Here is an 18,078-nt window from a genome sequence, read left to right as displayed (position 1 = left end):
AAAACATCCTTTTTACTCCAAAAAAAAAGTGAAAGAATCGGTATTTCTAGGGTTCTCTGAAAGAGTCATTGACAACCCTGAGGCATGAAGGTGGCCGGAGTGGAAACGAAGCATCACATTATTCCTTTCAGGGGCCAGGCCTGCAGCAAAAATACATCAGTGTGTGAGGATCTATAAAGAATCCCTCCATTTCAAAGTTGTGCAAAACGTACGGCTCGCAGGAATTATGCCTTGTGTTGCACACACTTTAAAATTCCAGTTATTCTCTTTGGAAAGTTTGGCCTTTTCATCATTTCAAAGGAATTCCGGTGGAGGCAACCAGACAGTTGACCGCTCCGATGAATGGGAGCCCTGGGCGGGAGGAGCTGCTGGGCACCCCACCAACTGCAACCCACCGGCTGGGAAGGCTGAGGGCAGAGGGCAAGTGGAAGAAAGGAGAGCGATTTGCATTAAAACAGGAGTCTCCTTCCCAGGCCAGCGGCATTGGCCTCAAAGGATGTTAAACAGAGGTCTGGTTACTTCAACAAAAGGAAGGCTTTTCTTCTAATAACCTTAGATGGCGGTGCAGTGAGTAAAGGTGAGCCAAGCCCCATTGGCATGGGGGCAAGTGCCTTGTACCTGTGTGTGCGCACCTGAGAGAGACAACGGAGAAATAAAGTTCCTTTTGAAGTCTCAGGTTCCTCGGGGGTTAAGTCGGCCTCTTGAATGCAAGTGAACGTGTATCTGTGTGCTTTATTGTTTAAAGGTTGGGAGCCGGGCTGGAAACACATTCATTACTCCCTGTCATAGAGCAGTTGATGCATTCTAGGCACATACAATTAGACTATAATTCTGCACAATGCCAGACTAAACATACAAGTCTAGACAGAGAAAGAAGACGACCAAAAATATCTCAGACCTTTGCTAAAGTCGTTTTTGCATTTTCTTATCATTCTACTGGCAAATACGATAAAACCTTGCCTCATTAATGTCAAAAAGAGGAGAGGATTCACATGACTTAAATTCAAGGGTCCTGATTTAAATTCTCCATCAAAAGCCAATCTCCAGGCCAGATATTTTCAGCAGTCACTCAGCACAAATCTGACACGCTCAGCTGTGGTTTGTTTATCTTCCAGAGAAAATGCCTGGGTTCTTAAACAGAACCACCCGTACACACGTCACAAAATTGATCACACTGCATGAAGGTTTGTGTGAATGCAAGGTACATATGCCAAGGCCTTACTATTTATTCACTTGACTAAGAAAATAAACCACAAGAAATCTCCATGTCTTAAAACTGGCAAAGTCTATAGTCACCTGCTGACTGGAGAGCAGAAGAAAGAATCCTGTAGTAGATTGGAGGGGAAGAAGTGGCCCCTTAAAAGGGGAGCAGAATATGTAACCCCAAAATATGCCACTTTGGCATGTGGATTTTTTTTAGCTGAAGGCAAGACCCAGCAGACTGTAGAAAAACTTTTACTTCTCCCTTAACTACCTAGAAGAATTTAATCAGGAAGCCTGACTCATAGAAAGAGCTGTCAACAAAGATAACTTTGCATGAATGGCCTACCTGTACGGCAAGGCAAACATGGAATCACCAATTGCCTGCTCTTCTTATTGTCTCGTAAATTACCCTCCTCCCCTTGAAGCTCCAGGTCTTTATTACATTCCTTAGCTCAGGGTGGCATAAAACCCTCAGCTGCCCAATCTGCCCTTTCTTGAGTCTCATTGTCTTTGTGAGGTTTTTCTCCTGTGAATTTGTCTGAAGTCAATTTAATTACTAGACCAGCTAACAGAACCTGGAAAGGTAAATAAAAATATTTTCCTCCCCCACAGACGAAGAGATTGTCACAACGAGAAAGCAGACTAGCGCCCTCACCCACATTAGCATCCTTCCATGGGCACAAACGGGACCGTTCTGCAAACGGCCTTCAGCCCCGCCCTCAGTTCCGCTGGGCCCGCACCTTAATGTGTCACCTCCTTTCTGCTCCGACTCTCAAAGGACCTTCCCGAACTCACTCATGGAATGTTGCTGCCCCCTACACACGACCACAGCTCTGTTCCCTCTGATAATGCCAAAGGCGGTTGTTTCTCTGAGAAACATCTTTAGTACAAATTGTAATACCATTACAAAAAGGAACTAAGCCGATATCTAAAAGCCAGTATTTCTCACAGATAATAATAATCACCAAGTATACAAGTCAAATAGGTTTTCAGCAAGGGAGACAATTTTCACACTAGCTTATGTTCATTATTTTACCAAGTGACAAATACTGTTTCGGGAGCTCTACACACGTTAATTCATTTGATCCTCATGAAAATTCCATGAGGTAGAAGTGACCGTCCCTGTTTTATAAACGGAGGCATAAAAATGTTAAGTGACTTGTCCAAGATCCTACAGCAAACAATTGTCAGAGCTAGGATCCAGAATACACACTTTTTTAAAAAGATTTTATTTATTTATTTATTTTTAGAGAAAGGAGGAGGGAGAGAGAAAGAGAAAAACATCAATGTGAGAAACATGTACACCCCAACCAGGGACTGAACCCATAACCCAGGAATGTGTCCTGACCGGGAATCGAACTGGTGGCAGTTTGCTTTGCAGGATGATGCCAACCAACTGAACCACACCCGTCAGGGTCAGGATCCATACGCGTGATCAGTATGCTATGCTGCTGGCGAGAATTTGGGTCCTCAAAATCTTCAATTTTTTTTTAATAGGCAGGAGGGACACAATGATGGGAAAAAAAGAAAATTAAAATTAATTTTCCTCCTGGTATCCCTTGTCCTGGGAATGGTTGGTATGTATTTATTTGTACCCCATTGATGATCATGGAGCACTTTTGAGAACACACCCTCCTCCCATTACACAGATCTGAAGTTAAATTAGGGAAAAAAGCAAACAGGAATGGACAAGGAAGCACGGTAAGCCTATTTCTACTCCTGTGGGGAGACATAAAAAATGATTTTCATCCAATGTGAGTAAGATACCAAAAAAACATGCTATACTATAGAAATGACTTCAGGATAACGTTTGAATTCATAAGTATCAAGGAACATAAGGCTATTGCTCTGATTTGAAAAGGCACAACTGTCCAACATTCACTGAGGGAAAGCTGGGGAGGTTGGTGAGAGAACCTAACGTTTTCTCTGCAGACAGATAACCGGTCTGGCTGGAGCCCCGCTTAGATGTGGCCAGAACGGTTCTACCGCAGGGAGACCAGCAGGGACCCGCGCTGAGCACAGGCAGCTGTCTGCAGAAGGATCTTTGGGGAAGGCAACGCTGCAACAGCTTTCAGAGAGAGGGAAATGGCCCCCGATGACTAGCAGGCCAAGAATCACAGCATGCCGGCGGCGGAGGCCAGGGCTTAGGGAACCCAGGGCTCACCTTCTCAAGACCTGGGGCACCTAGAACCTCACTACTCACACAAGATGACCCCCTTTGCTGAGAAAGCATCCGAGTCCAGGCTCCTGCTTCAAGGATATTTGTTCAAGATGACTAAGCCTTTCAGGGTGGGCTTGACTGAGACCTGCATTCCCAGAGAAAAAGGCAAACTGAACCTCAAAACCATGTTTAAAAACTAGTACCAAGGCACAAATCTGGTTGTGCTGCCTGCAGGAGCTGTCAGCTGACTTTGAGGTTATCACTAGTCTTTTGTAAGTAATCTGCAGTCACAGCGCCCAGCGAAGCACTGACACCACTAGATAGGTGACCCGCCCTTACTGTGGGTGACAGCAGGAAAAGGAGGGAGGATGGTACAATGGGCAAAAGTGGTGGCTTTCAGAGGGGGGAACTTGACCTTCCTAGTCCACTACAGTAATGTACATGTTTGGTCCAAAAGCAGTTCACGTTTTAGCAATCCTCGCAGTCTCTCACTTTGCAATACACAGCTGCCATTCTATAAAGTCAATCCGAGGATGAGTGAACACAACGGGGAATCATAGGCTTTGCTACCTGCCCCCCAAAAAGTAGTCCTACAAACTGTCATAGTAAGAAAGCCAAAACAACCTACAGAGAAAGGATAGCAGCTTGAATTTACATTTTGAAACACACTTGTTGGAACAGGGTACTTCCCTTATTTTTCTTTTTTGTAAGATGGGTTTAAAAGTTATGGAGATGTGCAAGACATAAAAATACAACAGAGAATGAGAGACACAACCACATACTGTACCTTCACTCCGGCCAGTCACGTGCTCTCTGACCATCTCGACACCGTTCTCTGTCTCTCAGTACAAAGGCCTGGTTCTGCACGTGGCTCTGCAGAGGGTTTGACTTTTAAGGGGCCAGTTCTTGCTATGTTTTTCTTAGCGCACACACTCGATTCCATGTTTGAAGGCCCCGATTCATTTACTAACTCGAATATATGGGATTTTATTCTAATATCAAACTCAAAAAGAAGAACTGGGACTGCCTCGCAGGCATACTGCTGCAGCCAGCGGTGATTCCCGAAGGTACTGACATTGCACGTATAAGTGGTTTCCAATGTCGGTGTGGATAAGGCCAACTTAGTATGATGCAGTCCGTCAAAGAAGGCTGCACCCCATTCTCGATTTTATATCAATGCCCATAAAATTAGCAATCATTTAACGAAATCATGCAAGAAAAGAGTATTCTCTGCTCTATTTTATGTAAAATTTAAGTGCTAGTTAAGAAATAAAGTGTAATACAGTATTCATGATGGATCGATGGCAGAACTTCGGAGAAAAACGTCCCAGGTTTGGAGTCTTTATGGGCCCATAACTCTGCTCATCATCTTAAATGTGACCGGCTGGGAGAAATATGGGTCACTGTTTACAAGGGGAAGGCCAGATGGTGAGTCTGATGACATCCCCAGGCCTGGAGGCCAGCGTGAGGTGGGACAGTAAGAGGCTAGGGAAATCCCTTGCCAAGGAGAATGGAGAAACTGAGCCAGGCAGCTGAACAGGTGGCCAAGCAATTTACAGCCAGCTAATAAGTCGCAAGATCTCATCTTCCCTAACCAAGGACATTAGGAGCAAATGGTTCACACTTTTTAGACTATGCCAGGACAGACCCGCCTGGGTCCGGGTCCCTTTCCAGTGTCAGCCTTTGAAGGTGAAACTGACCAGAGAATGACCCTGACCCCTCTGTTGGCTCATTTTCATGCATCAGCACATCAAAGGACACATCTGGAAAACTGGCGAATATTCTATTGAGATCCCCCCCAGACCTCCCCTAAAATTCCCCACCTTTAGAAAACAGATAAAAACTTTTTAAGACAAAGAACCTGGAGCATGCTCTCCCTGGGGCACGCGCATGTCTTTCCCCCACTTCTCCCACAGGAAGGCTTGCATCTCTGCCTTCCTTCTCTCAAGCCCTAAAGGTCCCCAGGAGACTTGAAACCAGGGAAGCAGCAGGCAGAGGCGGCTCATCCGGGGCTCACCCCTTCAACCTGTCTCCAGGCGCCTTCCTTTCGCCTCTGTTGCTTGTTTCCCAAGTCCACACAGCCCGGCTGGCTCACTCCTTTTACCTCTGTGATTTTCTCTCCAAAGGGCCAAGGCGGCTCCCCCTGGGCCCACTCCTGTTGCTATGACCTTGCTTCTTCTATCTTAAGCCCTTCCTTTGTTTCACTGTCCCCAGTTTTAATAAGTGTACTCTCAAAACCACCTGGACTCGTGTCCGGAAATCTTTCCTGCATGAAGAACCCACACATTCCAGGTCTTACTGGGGCAGACCTGCTGTGGCCTGGTCCCTTCCAGTGACAGGGTACATCCCCCCATGAGGTGTCTGGTTAGTGGGAGCATCTTCACACTCAGGACAATTTTTGGTGTTCTTACCTTCAATTTTTCTGTAGTATTCTTTTTCATCTCTGAAAGAAAGGCTATTTTAACAGCAGTTGGAATTTCAGACTTTTTTTTACCAACACTAAGAAAAGGGGGTGATATTGCAAGGATGAAATGATGATGTAAATTTCATTTGGAAATGCAAATGTTTCTTTTTTTTCTTGGGAGGGAGGGGTGTTGTGAGATTCTGGAGGCAGCTAATTTATATTCATAACTTCATTTGACTAAAATTAACATTTAAATAGCTTGCAATCCCTTAAAGTCAGAGTACATAAAGACAACAACAACAACAAAATTATCCCAGAACTGAAACACCTCTCACTGAGAATCCACAAAATATGAAAACCACACAGTGACAAATTAGAGTTGACTTTCTTAAAATATGGCTTCTGGCTAACCCAGTACATACTAACAAATACAAAGAATCCTCCGGCGATAGGAAAGTCTCTTCGATGCCCCAGGCAAAGCTTTCAAGTCCACGGCCTACTCTCCCCTCCCGTCTAATTCTCAGTTAACTCAGAGAACCCAAGCCTCACCTGGGACCTCAGGAGAGAATCTTGCCGAGTGTCGAGATACGAAAAGCTTCAGTTCTTGGTCTAAGTTGCACTCAATCAGGTTTGTGTCCCAGGATCGGATTCCTACAGAGGGAAAGGAAGACAGTTGACAGACTTCCAGTCAGTCATTTCAGAGTGGTTTGGGAGATGTCGGTGACATTTCTCAGGCCTTCAGGGAGGATGTGGACACTCCTTTTCTGAAGAGCTCGGTGGTGGGCAGAGACGCCCGTGGCACAGGAGGCCTGGGCGGGGCGGGGGCGGGGGGGTCTCTCCACCAGGCCACAGGGGAGGCATAACTGGCCATGTCGACCGAACTCCCGCCCCTCATAAAGCGTAAATGCAGCTTTTCTGGGAGAGTCAAAGAAAACAGTTATTAGGAAAATGACAGGCTTTCCTCCAGGGAGGGAACAGAAAGGACAGAAAGATGGTGAGTTCCGAAGCTGTCCAGAGGCCGCCAGACCATGGGGCTTGTCCGTGGTCCACTTGTAAGTAGCAAGAAAATGCAGAATGAGGGTGGGAAGGCCAGACACGTGGGGGCTGACACCCAAGCCCAGGCCTTTGCCTTATCGGTGCCCCTGTGCATCTGGTGTGTGCGGAGTTTCTTTTCTTTACCCGCCCCATTTTTTGACCTTGGTTTCTCAACCCCTGGATATCAAATCCAAAATTAGTGTGACCTCTGATATAGAGGCTGGATCTCAATCTTCGAGGCCTGGCCTGCCAGTCCTCCCAGGCAGCTGTTTTACCTGACTAGCTTGGCAGGCATCTCTTTCATTCACAATTGTTAGCTGTGCTGAGTTTTCTTATCCAGGGGCAAAGAAATATGGCAGCTTTTTATATTTTATGAACTTTCTACAGAGTTGCAAGCCGTACAGCGTTTATTCCCACAGAAGTTCAGGCTTCTGCTCACTAGGCTGGAAGCTGGGGCGCGAGGAACAACAGGGCAAGGACCGCAGATGCCCTGCCTCCTACCCCCCACCTGCCCCTCTGCCCTCCGCCCTCCCAGAGGAGAGGGCTGCAGTGGAACCCAAGGACTTCGCAGAAGGGAGATCTGGGGAGCAACACAACACTTCAGGGTGTGCGTTGTTTTTTATGTCGTTTTATATATTTTTTAAATAGATGGCTATGGCAGAGCCAGTATATGGTGTCCATAACTGTCCCTTTGCATGGAACATCCAGAATGGCCAGGAACAAATCTCTGGAACAACAATCGTTTATTGCAAAGCCACTAAGGTTAGGGGCTTGAACCTACAGGTATAGCTCAGCTGGTAAACTATCATTTTGGCTGGTTGTTAGTAATTAGCACAGACTTGGTAGTATGTATGACAGGGTGTTACTTTCACACACTTCTAACGCCTAAATGCATATCCGCATTTACTTCCACTTATCTCTAGTTCATGCTTCCTTTCTTGCAAAGCGTTAAGGTAGAGAAAGGAAGGAAGGAAGGGAGGGAGGGAGGGAGGGAGGGAGGAAGGCACTCATTACAAAAAGATTCTGGGAACTCAGTTGACTGTACATCGAAAACACCTTTTCAACAATGAAGGATATTTTCCAAGAGATGTACAGCTACTAAACGGAGGTAGAAATTTCTCCTACAACCCATGGGAAGAATTCAGGTGTGAAAGAGTTAACATTCCCAAAGAGAGGCCAAATTACAAGGGAGAATTTTATGGGTCTCCCTGGAAACATTAACAGTCTCAGTTTGCCTTTGTGCTAACGGAGTATTTAAATTTTAACAAGAAAGGCATGTTGAGATCTTGTGGATCTTTCTAGTGCAGAAATGATAAATGGGATCTTTTTGTTTCACAGAAAGCCTGACAGGTTGAGAGGCCTGAATTCATTAGAATATTTTACCCCAACCCATGTGCGCTCTCTCCTCATCTAGTGCCACAGCGCGGACGGAACTGCTTCATTAGTGGCTGTTGATTGGATTCTCGGCTCCAGGTCTGAGCTCCACTCTGGCTTCTGGCTTGTCAAGTTGGGTCAATAAGTTCATAATGAGACGTGTGTATTTAAATTAAATTCATACAATTTTCCTGTCTTTGCTCCAAGTAACGTTCAAACTGCTACATCATTTGAATGACTTTATCGAGGGTTATACATCACTTTGCTCGTACGTTGTCGTCTGCCATTTGCCCCTTGCCTTCAATTAACCTGTCAGGACACATGCAGTTAAATGCCTGCTCTGTATTTCACGAACTCCTGGTTGTGTGATTTGTAATTTAGCAAAGGAAAAAGTATGAAATATTAAAAATATTGAGTAATTTTGAAATTACACTAATAAACAGCTGATTAAAGTACTTCTTGGTTTTATATACCCATTGAAACTAAAAAATTAAAGTTCTCTTTTTAAGGAAGCAATTTTTGGCCAAATTATTTCTTAACAATGCATAATCACTACTACCACTTATAAAATAAAGGTTATAATGGACTTACTGGTTATTTCAGTTAGAAAAGAAATTTTTGGAACCAGGCCACTTTCTACACCAATTTTAGAAATAAAATACTTTGTAATGATTTTGTGCCTTCTACTGTAGAAATTAGTAAAGGCAAACAGTGCCTCTCAAGGAAGGTTGATGCTGCACTTAGTAGGTTTGTGTATCTCCCCTTCACGTCTAAGAGGAAGCCATTAGTGGGCACTCTAGAACTCTTAGGACAAAAACAAACAAACAAAAAACCCTTTTCTGGCCCTTCCCACATTCTCCCCTCTGAATTCATGGCTGGAGAGGGCAGTGGGGTGTCAGCTTTCAGAAAGCAGGTCCCTCAGAAGAGGCTTTCAGAAGCAGGTCATCCGGTCTGTGACAGGTTGTAGAGAAGCCAGGGTAAATTCACGGCCCTTTTTCTGACTTACCCCTGCCTCAACACCCCCCACCCCCAGTAAAGGGCAGGTTAAGCTCTTCCTTGAGGCTTTGCTTCTCCAGACTCTATGAAGACTGTGCCCCTTCACTGGCTTACCCACGTGGGGGCAAAGCAGAACACCTCTAACAGTTGGAGGAGATAAACCTCTGCTTCTTGAACTCCTGGACCCAGAGGCCATCACTCACTCCTGGGAAGCTGGCCTCCAGCCAGGCATCTTGAGCCCCTCCCACCCAATCTGGGCTGTCCCCCACCCCTGGAAAGGAGTGACCTTGCTCTTTCAGCCAGCTTTCCAGCCAAGGAGACTGGGGGTAAAAAAGGGTCTCTCCCCTCAGGTCAGTTGTGCACCCCCTGAGGAGTAGTGCACAAAGGGGAGGCTGGAATGCACATTCAGTTTTCAATGGAAAAAGGAGAAAATGTTGTATATGTGTGTGTGGGGGGTGTGGTCACCACAGGAGAAGCCTGGTTAAATTAATGGGGAGCTGGGGTGCCCAGCTTTACACAGGTCAGATCTGACCAAGTTTACCAATCACGCAAGCATTTTGCAGGATTATTTAAAGAAACCAACACTTTTTAAAAAATCACCTTCCGTTCGAAGGCTAAAATCTATATCCCTAAAGGAGAAAGTAGACTGAAGAATGCAGAACACACTGGCCATGGATTCTCCACGTTGACATGGCACGTGGTTTCTCTCTGGCAGCTCTTTGGGCTTTTGACAAGTTGCTTCCCCTCCACGGGCTTCATCAGTTGCTCCCTCTGAGAAACTAACTGGCTTTTTTAATATCTTTTACGAGTACCTAAAGGACCAACCTATACCCAGGAGGTTCTGTTTGTAAAACCACGGGAAAACGTGATCTGAAGTCAGATTAGTATCATCAACTGACGAAAATTAAAACAAAGGAATTGCTAAATTCAAGGTTTTATTTCTCAAAGTTTCCTTATGTTTTTTCCTTGACCTAACCTTTGATTTACCTTCTTCCTTTTTTTTCAAAGTCAACAACTTGACGTTCATAATATATATGTTATGTATAAAGCTGACAATATCTTACATACACAGTTCATCATTTCAAAACATTGCTGATAAGTAATTTAGGTCTTGGATAGCATTTCACATTAGAAACAAACAAAAGAAGAGATTTATAATAATTTATTTATTGTCAAGCTTATTTTAAAAGTAAGCATTTAGAAAAGATTAACAATGAATCATCAATTCAATGACCTTAAATTTGGGGACTGGCTTATATTTCAGCATGGACCACAGGACCCTTAGATAATACCGATTAAGCAGCACAAGCAGAAATCCACCTGCCTTTTGACTTTGTAAAGTATATGGATGGCTATAAATTTAACTCTCTAACATTTATGTTAGCCACCATCATGTGTTGATTTTTTTTCCTACTGAAATAAAATGAAAACCAAAACCCAAACTTTCCTGGGTTCTTAATTCTCTTAGCTATCTTAGACTGCAAATATTCAATAAAGTGACCTCGGAAAGTTACAATGTATTTAGCTAAACTTACATCTAAAAATCCAGGGCAGTAGTTGCTATACACATGTATCTTTCTATGAACAAATCTTGCTGATTCGTTACCTAGAGGAAAGTTATACTCTTTACCAGTAATTGAAAGCCTTAGACGGACACTTAGTATCCCTTTAAAACAATAAAATGAAGCAATGAAAATTCCTTTCACAAAGTTCTAGGACTCAGTTGCAAGGCATGGGTCCATGTAGTCCATGTCCTAAACCAAACTGGCGAGTGGGGGCTCTGCTCAAAACGGGATGGCTGCGATGTCCTCACTGGGGGGTTACCAGGAAGGGGGCAAAGGAGGTTCTGAGGACCAGGCGTTGGTGGTAATGGCACTGGTTTGGCATAAAGTCCTGCATAACTAACTAAATAAATCTACACCAGTCCAAGGAAAGACTCTTGTTTTGTTTCAAACTTAAAAAGAAATGACCAAACCCTACATTTTGCTTTTTGAAGTTGAGAAAACGCACTCATTTTTCTTGCTTGGTTTCAAGAAGCATTTCCAAAGCATCTATATTGGGACGTTTCAGGCTTGGTGATTTACCGCATTACCACTGTCTTCCTACAGATTGATATTCTAGGCTTCCTAAATAATTGGATGGCAAAAATCCAAGTCACCAACGTCTCAAACCCACAGAAGCATCAGTTGAGGTAGGAGGGCAGATTAGGAAGTAAGAGTAACAGATGCAGACCTGCTTTCCCGGCCTGCAGCACACAATCGGAGCCCAAGCCCCTGGAGCACCTCCATCTTGCTTCACACAGTGTGGCCCGCAGGCACCAGCAGCCACAGCAGAGGCACCAGAATGACCTCTGGAGGGGGCCCTGCTGGGACCTGAAGGCAGAGGCCGTGGCAGCGTGTCAGGCCTGGGGAAACAGGGCCAGCCTGCCGTGTTGCTAAGTCATCTCACGGTCTGGAAAGCTGTGGGACCACTTAGCACTGGAAGGCTCTGCAGCGTTAGCTGCATCCGAGACCCCAGGACTCTGGAGAGCAATCTCCAGAGGAAAAGCAGCATCTGTTACTGAGTGTAAGGAAGTGGCTCTGTTCACTCACTTGGTTGATTCTTAATGGGATCAATACAGCCATTTCAGAGTTTCATGCAAAAACCTGATGCAAATTAGGGAATGAAAACTAGGAAGGCATGGTGATTAGAAAGGGAACATGAGGGGCTTCTGGGATTCCAGTAGTGCAGGAGTCTTGATCTGGGGCACATGGGTGTGTTCATTTCTTGAAAATTTACTGAGTTCCTCATCTATGATTCTTGCCTTTCCCTCTCTATCTACTATTTCATCACAATGTTTAAAAATTTTTTAAAAATGTCAGGAAGACAAATCTGAACTTTATCATTTAGTGCTAGTAATGTAAAAAAGAGTAAGGACAGAGAGCACCTCACAGTAGTTCTTGAATGCATCTACTTTATCCTCAAGCAGAAGCTTGAAGGAACCCCTTGAGGAATGGGGTACTGAAAGCATGACCCGCCGGGTAACAAAGCAGGAAGATAATGACAGCGGGAAGGTGATTTCTGAACCACCTCCCGGCAAAGGCTGCGGACCAGAAGTAGATGACTGTACAAAGACGAGCTCTGAAAACTGCTGCTCGATCTCCCTGATAGTCGCCTGCCCGCACTAACATGAGGGCAGGGCCAAAGCTCCAGTGATGCTGCAGGGGCGGCGTTTCCGGCACTTGTAAGTGCTGTGACCTTGAGCTGGTCTCCTTACCCTTCCTGCCTCTCTAGGCCCTCATCTCTAGAATGGGGCCGAAAGCCCCTCTCATGGACCACCACATCGTGTGGTTGTAAAAATTTTATAGACAGAAAAGCACTTCCTAATGTATTATTATTCCCTGCCGATGGTGCTGACAAAAAAAAATTAAAGCCAAAGTCACTGATTCATAAGGAGCCACACCTAAAGTCAGTACGTGTGAAATTTTCCAAGGAGAAAATGTGCAAATACAATAAATTAGAACAGATCAGCTTAAAGGCCTATAGTTTGAAAATAAGTGTTATTGAGATGGTCTAGTAAGGCATTTCACTATCGAAATCTTTTATTCTTGATTTTTCTCCTGAATGAAAGAGCCTTCACACTGCCCACTATTTTCTTTTCTTTTTTAGCTTAAAGGGAAAATCTGTGCTTCAAAGTTAAACAAAAGAAGAACCAGGTCTGCAACTCCAGTCCACACCCTGCAGCCTTTTGTTCTGGGGACAAGCTGCCGTTTGCAAATGCAGAGGCAAGTGACTGACAAGCGTTTATTTTCTCATCTAAAATAAGGTTTTCCTTTAGTCCTTTTTGGTGGGCGGGAAGGGGGGTGGGAAACGAAGGCTGCGTGAACGCCCTTTGTCCGCCTCGGGCCGCCGTAGAGACCGCACTGCGGACTGCACCACGCCCACCCGCGGGTGTCTCCTGGCAGAAATGCTTCAGCACCACCCCGAGAGAACCGCGGGCAGGGGCTGCGCGGGGACCCGGAGACCTCTGTCGGGGGCGAGGGGTGGTCTGGGACGTCGAGGGTGAAGGGAAAGGCAGAGACCATGGCTGCCCAGAGGGTGACTTCGAGCGCAACAAAGCTGAGCTGAGGAAGAGGAGGGGGGCACGCAGCACCCCCAAGCCCGAGGCCCAGGCGGGGTGCGCCCAGTGGGGGCGCCGCAGTGCGGAGGCAGGTGGAAGCACTGCCGCAGCCCCGGTGGGGCTGAGGGGCGGGTCGGTCCTCGGACCGTAGGCTGCGGGGGTGCGACCCTCCGGCCCCGCCCAGGGTCCCCAGCGAACCGCTATTCCGCCCCTACAGAGCGCGCTCTCAGGGCGCGCACGGGCAGAGGCGCGGGTCCTGCCCACCCACCCTCTTATCTGACCCCGGCCCCCGCACCCATCACTCCCGAAGCTGCGACTTTTGAAGAAGAAGCCCCACCCCACAACTTGGGGTCCCATTGTCCTTTCTCAAAGCTGTAACCAAGGTCCCAGGGGCGGTAGAGAGGCTGGCACGGTCGGGGAACGAAGTGCAGGCGGCTCTCCATCTGCGTCCCGGGGGAGGGGGGGGCGGTACGGGCGTGGCCCTAGGACTAGCCTAGTCATTCCCAGGGAAGAAAAGATCCGAAGGTTCAAACCAGGAAAGGCATTTCTCAAGGGCTGAAATGGCTGAGGTGGTGAGGATGATTCCCACGCGGGCCTTGGCGCATGGTGCTTCAGCCTCGGGTCTGATGGGGAGAAGGGGTGTCTATTATTTTCGAGGGGGTAAGAAGGAGGCTGAAAGGAGTGGCTGCAGAAGACCCCCCCCCCCCCCTCTTTTTTTTTTTTTTTTTGCTTCCTGGGACTTTGGTTTTATTGTGGCTTCTACTCCTCTGACACCTGCATTTCATTTAGCGGGAGATGGTGGCTATCTCGGACCTGCAGAGCCAGCCTAGTGACAGATCCTCCAAGGTTAGGAGAGACTCTCCTAATGCGGATCTCAATCAAATTCACATTATTCTCTGAAATCAGCTCAGAAAACAGCCCACACCCTGTACGGGAGGTGGCGGGGAGGGGTGGGTGTGGGGCGAGCCTGAAGAAGGTGACTGTTGCGCCCTGGGTGGGGTCGCGTTTGTGCGGCTGCCCGAGCTCGTCCCCTGGGGGCGCAGGGCCTCTTACCGAGCTCAATGTTGCCTATAGCGCGTCGCAGGTGCTCCTCGGTCACTATCTCGCCGACGACCACCAGCAGGTAGAACTTGCTGTCGAGGAAGCGATGCGACAGGCTAGGCGAAGTTGACGCCGCTGGGTTGGCGATGCTGCCGGACAGCTCAGGCTCCGCGGCTTCCACCACCACGGTCGCCATCCTGCCGGCTCGCTAAGCCTCAGCGAGGTGTCTCGCTCCAGCCGCTCCTGTCTTCTGCCGCAGGAGAAAGGATTATCTCCGAAGGTGCTGTCTCCGCTCCGCCCCCTGCGTCCCCCCTCCTCCCGGCGCTGCGCGCCGCCTCCCCCTCCGCCCTCTCTTGGAGCGCGCGGAGGAGAGGAGTGGGGAGTGAGAGCGGGCGGGGGTGATGCCGCTTTTATACGGAGACTAGGCAAGGAGCTGGGGAGGAGGAGGAAGAGGAGGAGGAAAGGACCACCCGGCACATCCTCACGCGGTGGCTGCCTCCTCTCTTCCAGCCGTTGGCCCAGGGCTGATGTCATCTGCAGCAAATCATCTCACTCGGGCCCGGAAGCTGGAGGGACGAGGTGTGCGGACAATGGTCCGGGCAGGGCCGACCGTGAAAGGGCTGGGGAACCCTGAGGCCGGGGCTGCAGTTGTGAAAACACTCCATCCTACGTCCTCCCATGCCCGCTAACCGCTCCAACCCCCACCCCGCTTGTGCAGGAGGACGGGATGGGTTTCCATTTGCAGAATGGGGATGTTTACCTCGTCAGAGGGGCACAGGTCAGGCCTCTGCCTTGTGTCCCGCGATGAAGCCAGGTTCTCAGAAGCTAAGCTAGCACAGCAGGCATCAAGTTCAGGGCACCCCGCCCAGGAAGACAAAACCTGTTTTTACTTTGGCTTTGTGGAATTAGGAAGACTTACAGTACTTAGCAACATTAATCAACTTCATTTAAAGAACACATTTAAAAAATGCAAAACCTATTGTTTAGGCTTTGGGCCCTACTCTGCAAGGCCCAATGATGAAAAAGTACTGGCTTTTTGATATTCATAGGAAATGAGAGGAATACAGATGCATTACCCTACATACAGATTTATTTTCTTAATAATACGCTGGAGAGATAGTATCAGACTTAGCAAAGAATAAAGAGAAGATACTGTCGGCCAGCAAGATCATGGTGACTGTAATGTACTTCTCAGTTCCTCAGGGAACACACAAGCAAAATTATTTCATGTGACAATGATGTCTTTTAAAATATATGAAGCATTGGGAATTTTTATTGCCTTTGTCTATGTTTAGAAGAACTCATAAAAGTGTTTAAGGCAGCCCATCTACCACCATTTCGCACAAACATACTGAATATGGCTTTGGTCCCAGAAAAGGGGTGGTGGTGGCAAGGAAGGAACAAAATGCGCAAACATGGCACCCTCGGAAAGGACTGGGGCGTTGGAGGCTTAGGAAAGAGGAATGGAGGGAAATCAGAGCAGTTGATATAGTTTTAATACTAGAATGAATATTAGTTTTAAAAATCACCTGGATATGCTAAGATTTCCAAATAGATTGTTGTCTTAGGTATTAACAACCCTGACTCACCGGTGATGTATTTTTAGCCCCTAGCTCTTTCCTGAAACCCTGGCCTGGGAGATGTGGGCAGCCAAAGGCTGTGGCCCCATCCTGCAGGCATGCAAGTCTGATCAGTAGGGAATAAAGATAACCATCTGGCCTGCGGCGCTGGGGTCCGAGACAGGCTCACTGGTGAGGTGCATTCACCAGTGAACAGTGAGAAAGAGTTTCCAAGGGAAGTAACAGATTCTGTCTTGGTCAAGAGAAGGCATTCAGTTGCCGTTAGAGAGGTGAGGTCAGCACTGAAGTCCCGGCCTGGGGTAGAAGGTACAGTGAGGAACACTGGTTCCTGGAAGTCAGCCATTGGAGTCCAATGTCACCTAGTGATTGATTATCTTCCATTTCTCTGGACCACCATCACTTTTATTTATTTTTAATTAAATTTTATTTGTTTATTTTCAGAGAGAAGGAAAGGGAGAAAGGGAGGGAGAGAAGCATCAATCAGTTTCCTCTCATGGTTGCTCCACAACCAGCGGACCAGGCCTGCCACCCAGGCACGTGCTCGACCTGGAATCAAGCCAGCAACCTTTTGCTTTGTGGGAGGGTGCTCCACCCAGTCAGGGCACCATCACTTTTATTTATGTAATAGTTTCCTTTAGCTCTAGTTCTTTTACTTAATTTTATTTTTAAATGAAATTCTTCATTGCTGTATAAATGGAAACACCAGTATCACTTGCACGTAGAAAGGATCCTTAAGACCGAGCATATCCTGCTCTACACCACTGCTATTTGCGCAGGACTCTGACCCCAGGTGTACTTTCTAGGTTAGAAATGGAGATTAGCGGTGGTTAGAGAGGTGCTGAGGACGTGCTGGCACCTGACTGATTTGTTCTCCGGAGCCAGGCAGGACGTGAGGGAAGGTTGAATGAAAATGACAGCAGAGCTCTCTTACTGGGTGAGGAAGTGCAATTAAATGCCGTGAGCACGAACCACCTAACTCGTCATGCACATGTTGAAAAATGGAGACGTTACCGGAAAACACAGACTAGAGCGGCTGACTGCCATTGCACAGCTTCGTGACTGGGCAAGTGACCTACACTCCGTGACCTTCAGTCTCTTTATCTATATGCTGGGAAGAATAATGACTTTGTAACTGTGTGAGAGAGGAGTAAATGGCATACCATATTTTGCTGTGTAAAATGTGCACCCACGTCTTTGGCCCAAACTGTCAGGAAAAAAAATCTTTTGTTTTAATTTTTAAATTCAATTATTTATTTATTTATTTAGATTTAAATACTTGTTTTTCAAGTCCACTGCGATGCTTTTGCACTTTGTGTAACGTGGGCTTTGCAGTGATCAGAAACAAGCAAAGCTGGTTTTTTTAAGTACCTAGTCCTACTCATGTAATGTGTATCCTTATTTTTCCCTCAAAAATTTGGGCACAAAGGTGCACATTATACACAGCAAAATATGGTCATGAATATAAGTGCCTAGTACAGTGAGAAAAACAGAGTCAGCACTCAAAGCGTGGCTGACAAGCAGACATATTTGTCCTGGTTTCCTGGCGGATGGATTAAAAGCATCGTTACAACAGGGGCAGGTGACATCAAGTTGGGCTCAAATGCCAACACCTCTGAAACCAGAAGGGAATGTTAAGCGGTGCTAGAAGCTAGAAAAGGAGTACTCCCATCTTCATCTGAGGAAGAAGAAGTACAGCTCTAAGAGCAGGAAGGAGAAAACTAACATATAGAGTTGAGCAAAAGTAGGTTTCCAGTTGATCATGGGAAAAATACTGCAGCAATTACCAACTAACATTACAAGAATGAACTCTGCGTCTCACATACTCACAACTACTACACACTTACTCCGACCCGCCCCCGCTGCCTCAGTTTCCACACCGGTGTGGTGCAGGCCGGCGCCCACCTCACCACAGGTGGACAACGTGCGCCTGTGCAGTGCTTAGGACGGCGCCTCGCGTGTAATAAGCACTCGCTGGAAGTTAGTTGTTTTTCTTGCTGTTAATTATTACTTAACGTTTACTATGGAAAGTTTCAGACACAGGTAGGAGTAGAGAGAATTATGCTCTCTGCTTCATCCCAGGCACCCCTTATCCACCACCAAGTCTTTCCTTACCGTTTGCTTATTTAAATCGGCATCCAAATGAGGTCCATCTGTTTCAGCTGATTAATATGTCTTAAATCTCTTT

The 18,078-nt window shown here is 46.7% G+C and overlaps 1 protein-coding gene across 1 annotated transcript in view; it reads right to left on the bottom strand.

Moving 5' to 3' along the window:
* MAP1B (microtubule associated protein 1B) overlaps nucleotides 1-14,590 on the bottom strand; it is a 92,449-nt gene extending 77,859 nt beyond the window's left edge. The window contains exons 1-2 of the mRNA XM_037149068.2: nucleotides 14,326-14,590; nucleotides 6,318-6,419 (exon numbers count right to left, since the gene is read on the bottom strand). Coding sequence (XP_037004963.2) covers nucleotides 6,318-6,419; nucleotides 14,326-14,509 — 286 coding nt within the window. The 5' untranslated portion in view covers nucleotides 14,510-14,590. The remainder of the gene's footprint in view (nucleotides 1-6,317; nucleotides 6,420-14,325) is intronic.
* Nucleotides 14,591-18,078: the final 3,488 nt, after the last annotated feature.

This window comes from Artibeus jamaicensis, unplaced genomic scaffold (genome assembly GCF_021234435.1).
Source record: "Artibeus jamaicensis isolate MK-2021 breed Jamaican fruit bat unplaced genomic scaffold, CSHL_Jam_final scaffold_369, whole genome shotgun sequence".
Lineage (NCBI taxonomy): Eukaryota > Metazoa > Chordata > Mammalia > Chiroptera > Phyllostomidae > Artibeus > Artibeus jamaicensis.
This window is presented reverse-complemented; position numbering and strand designations above follow the sequence as displayed.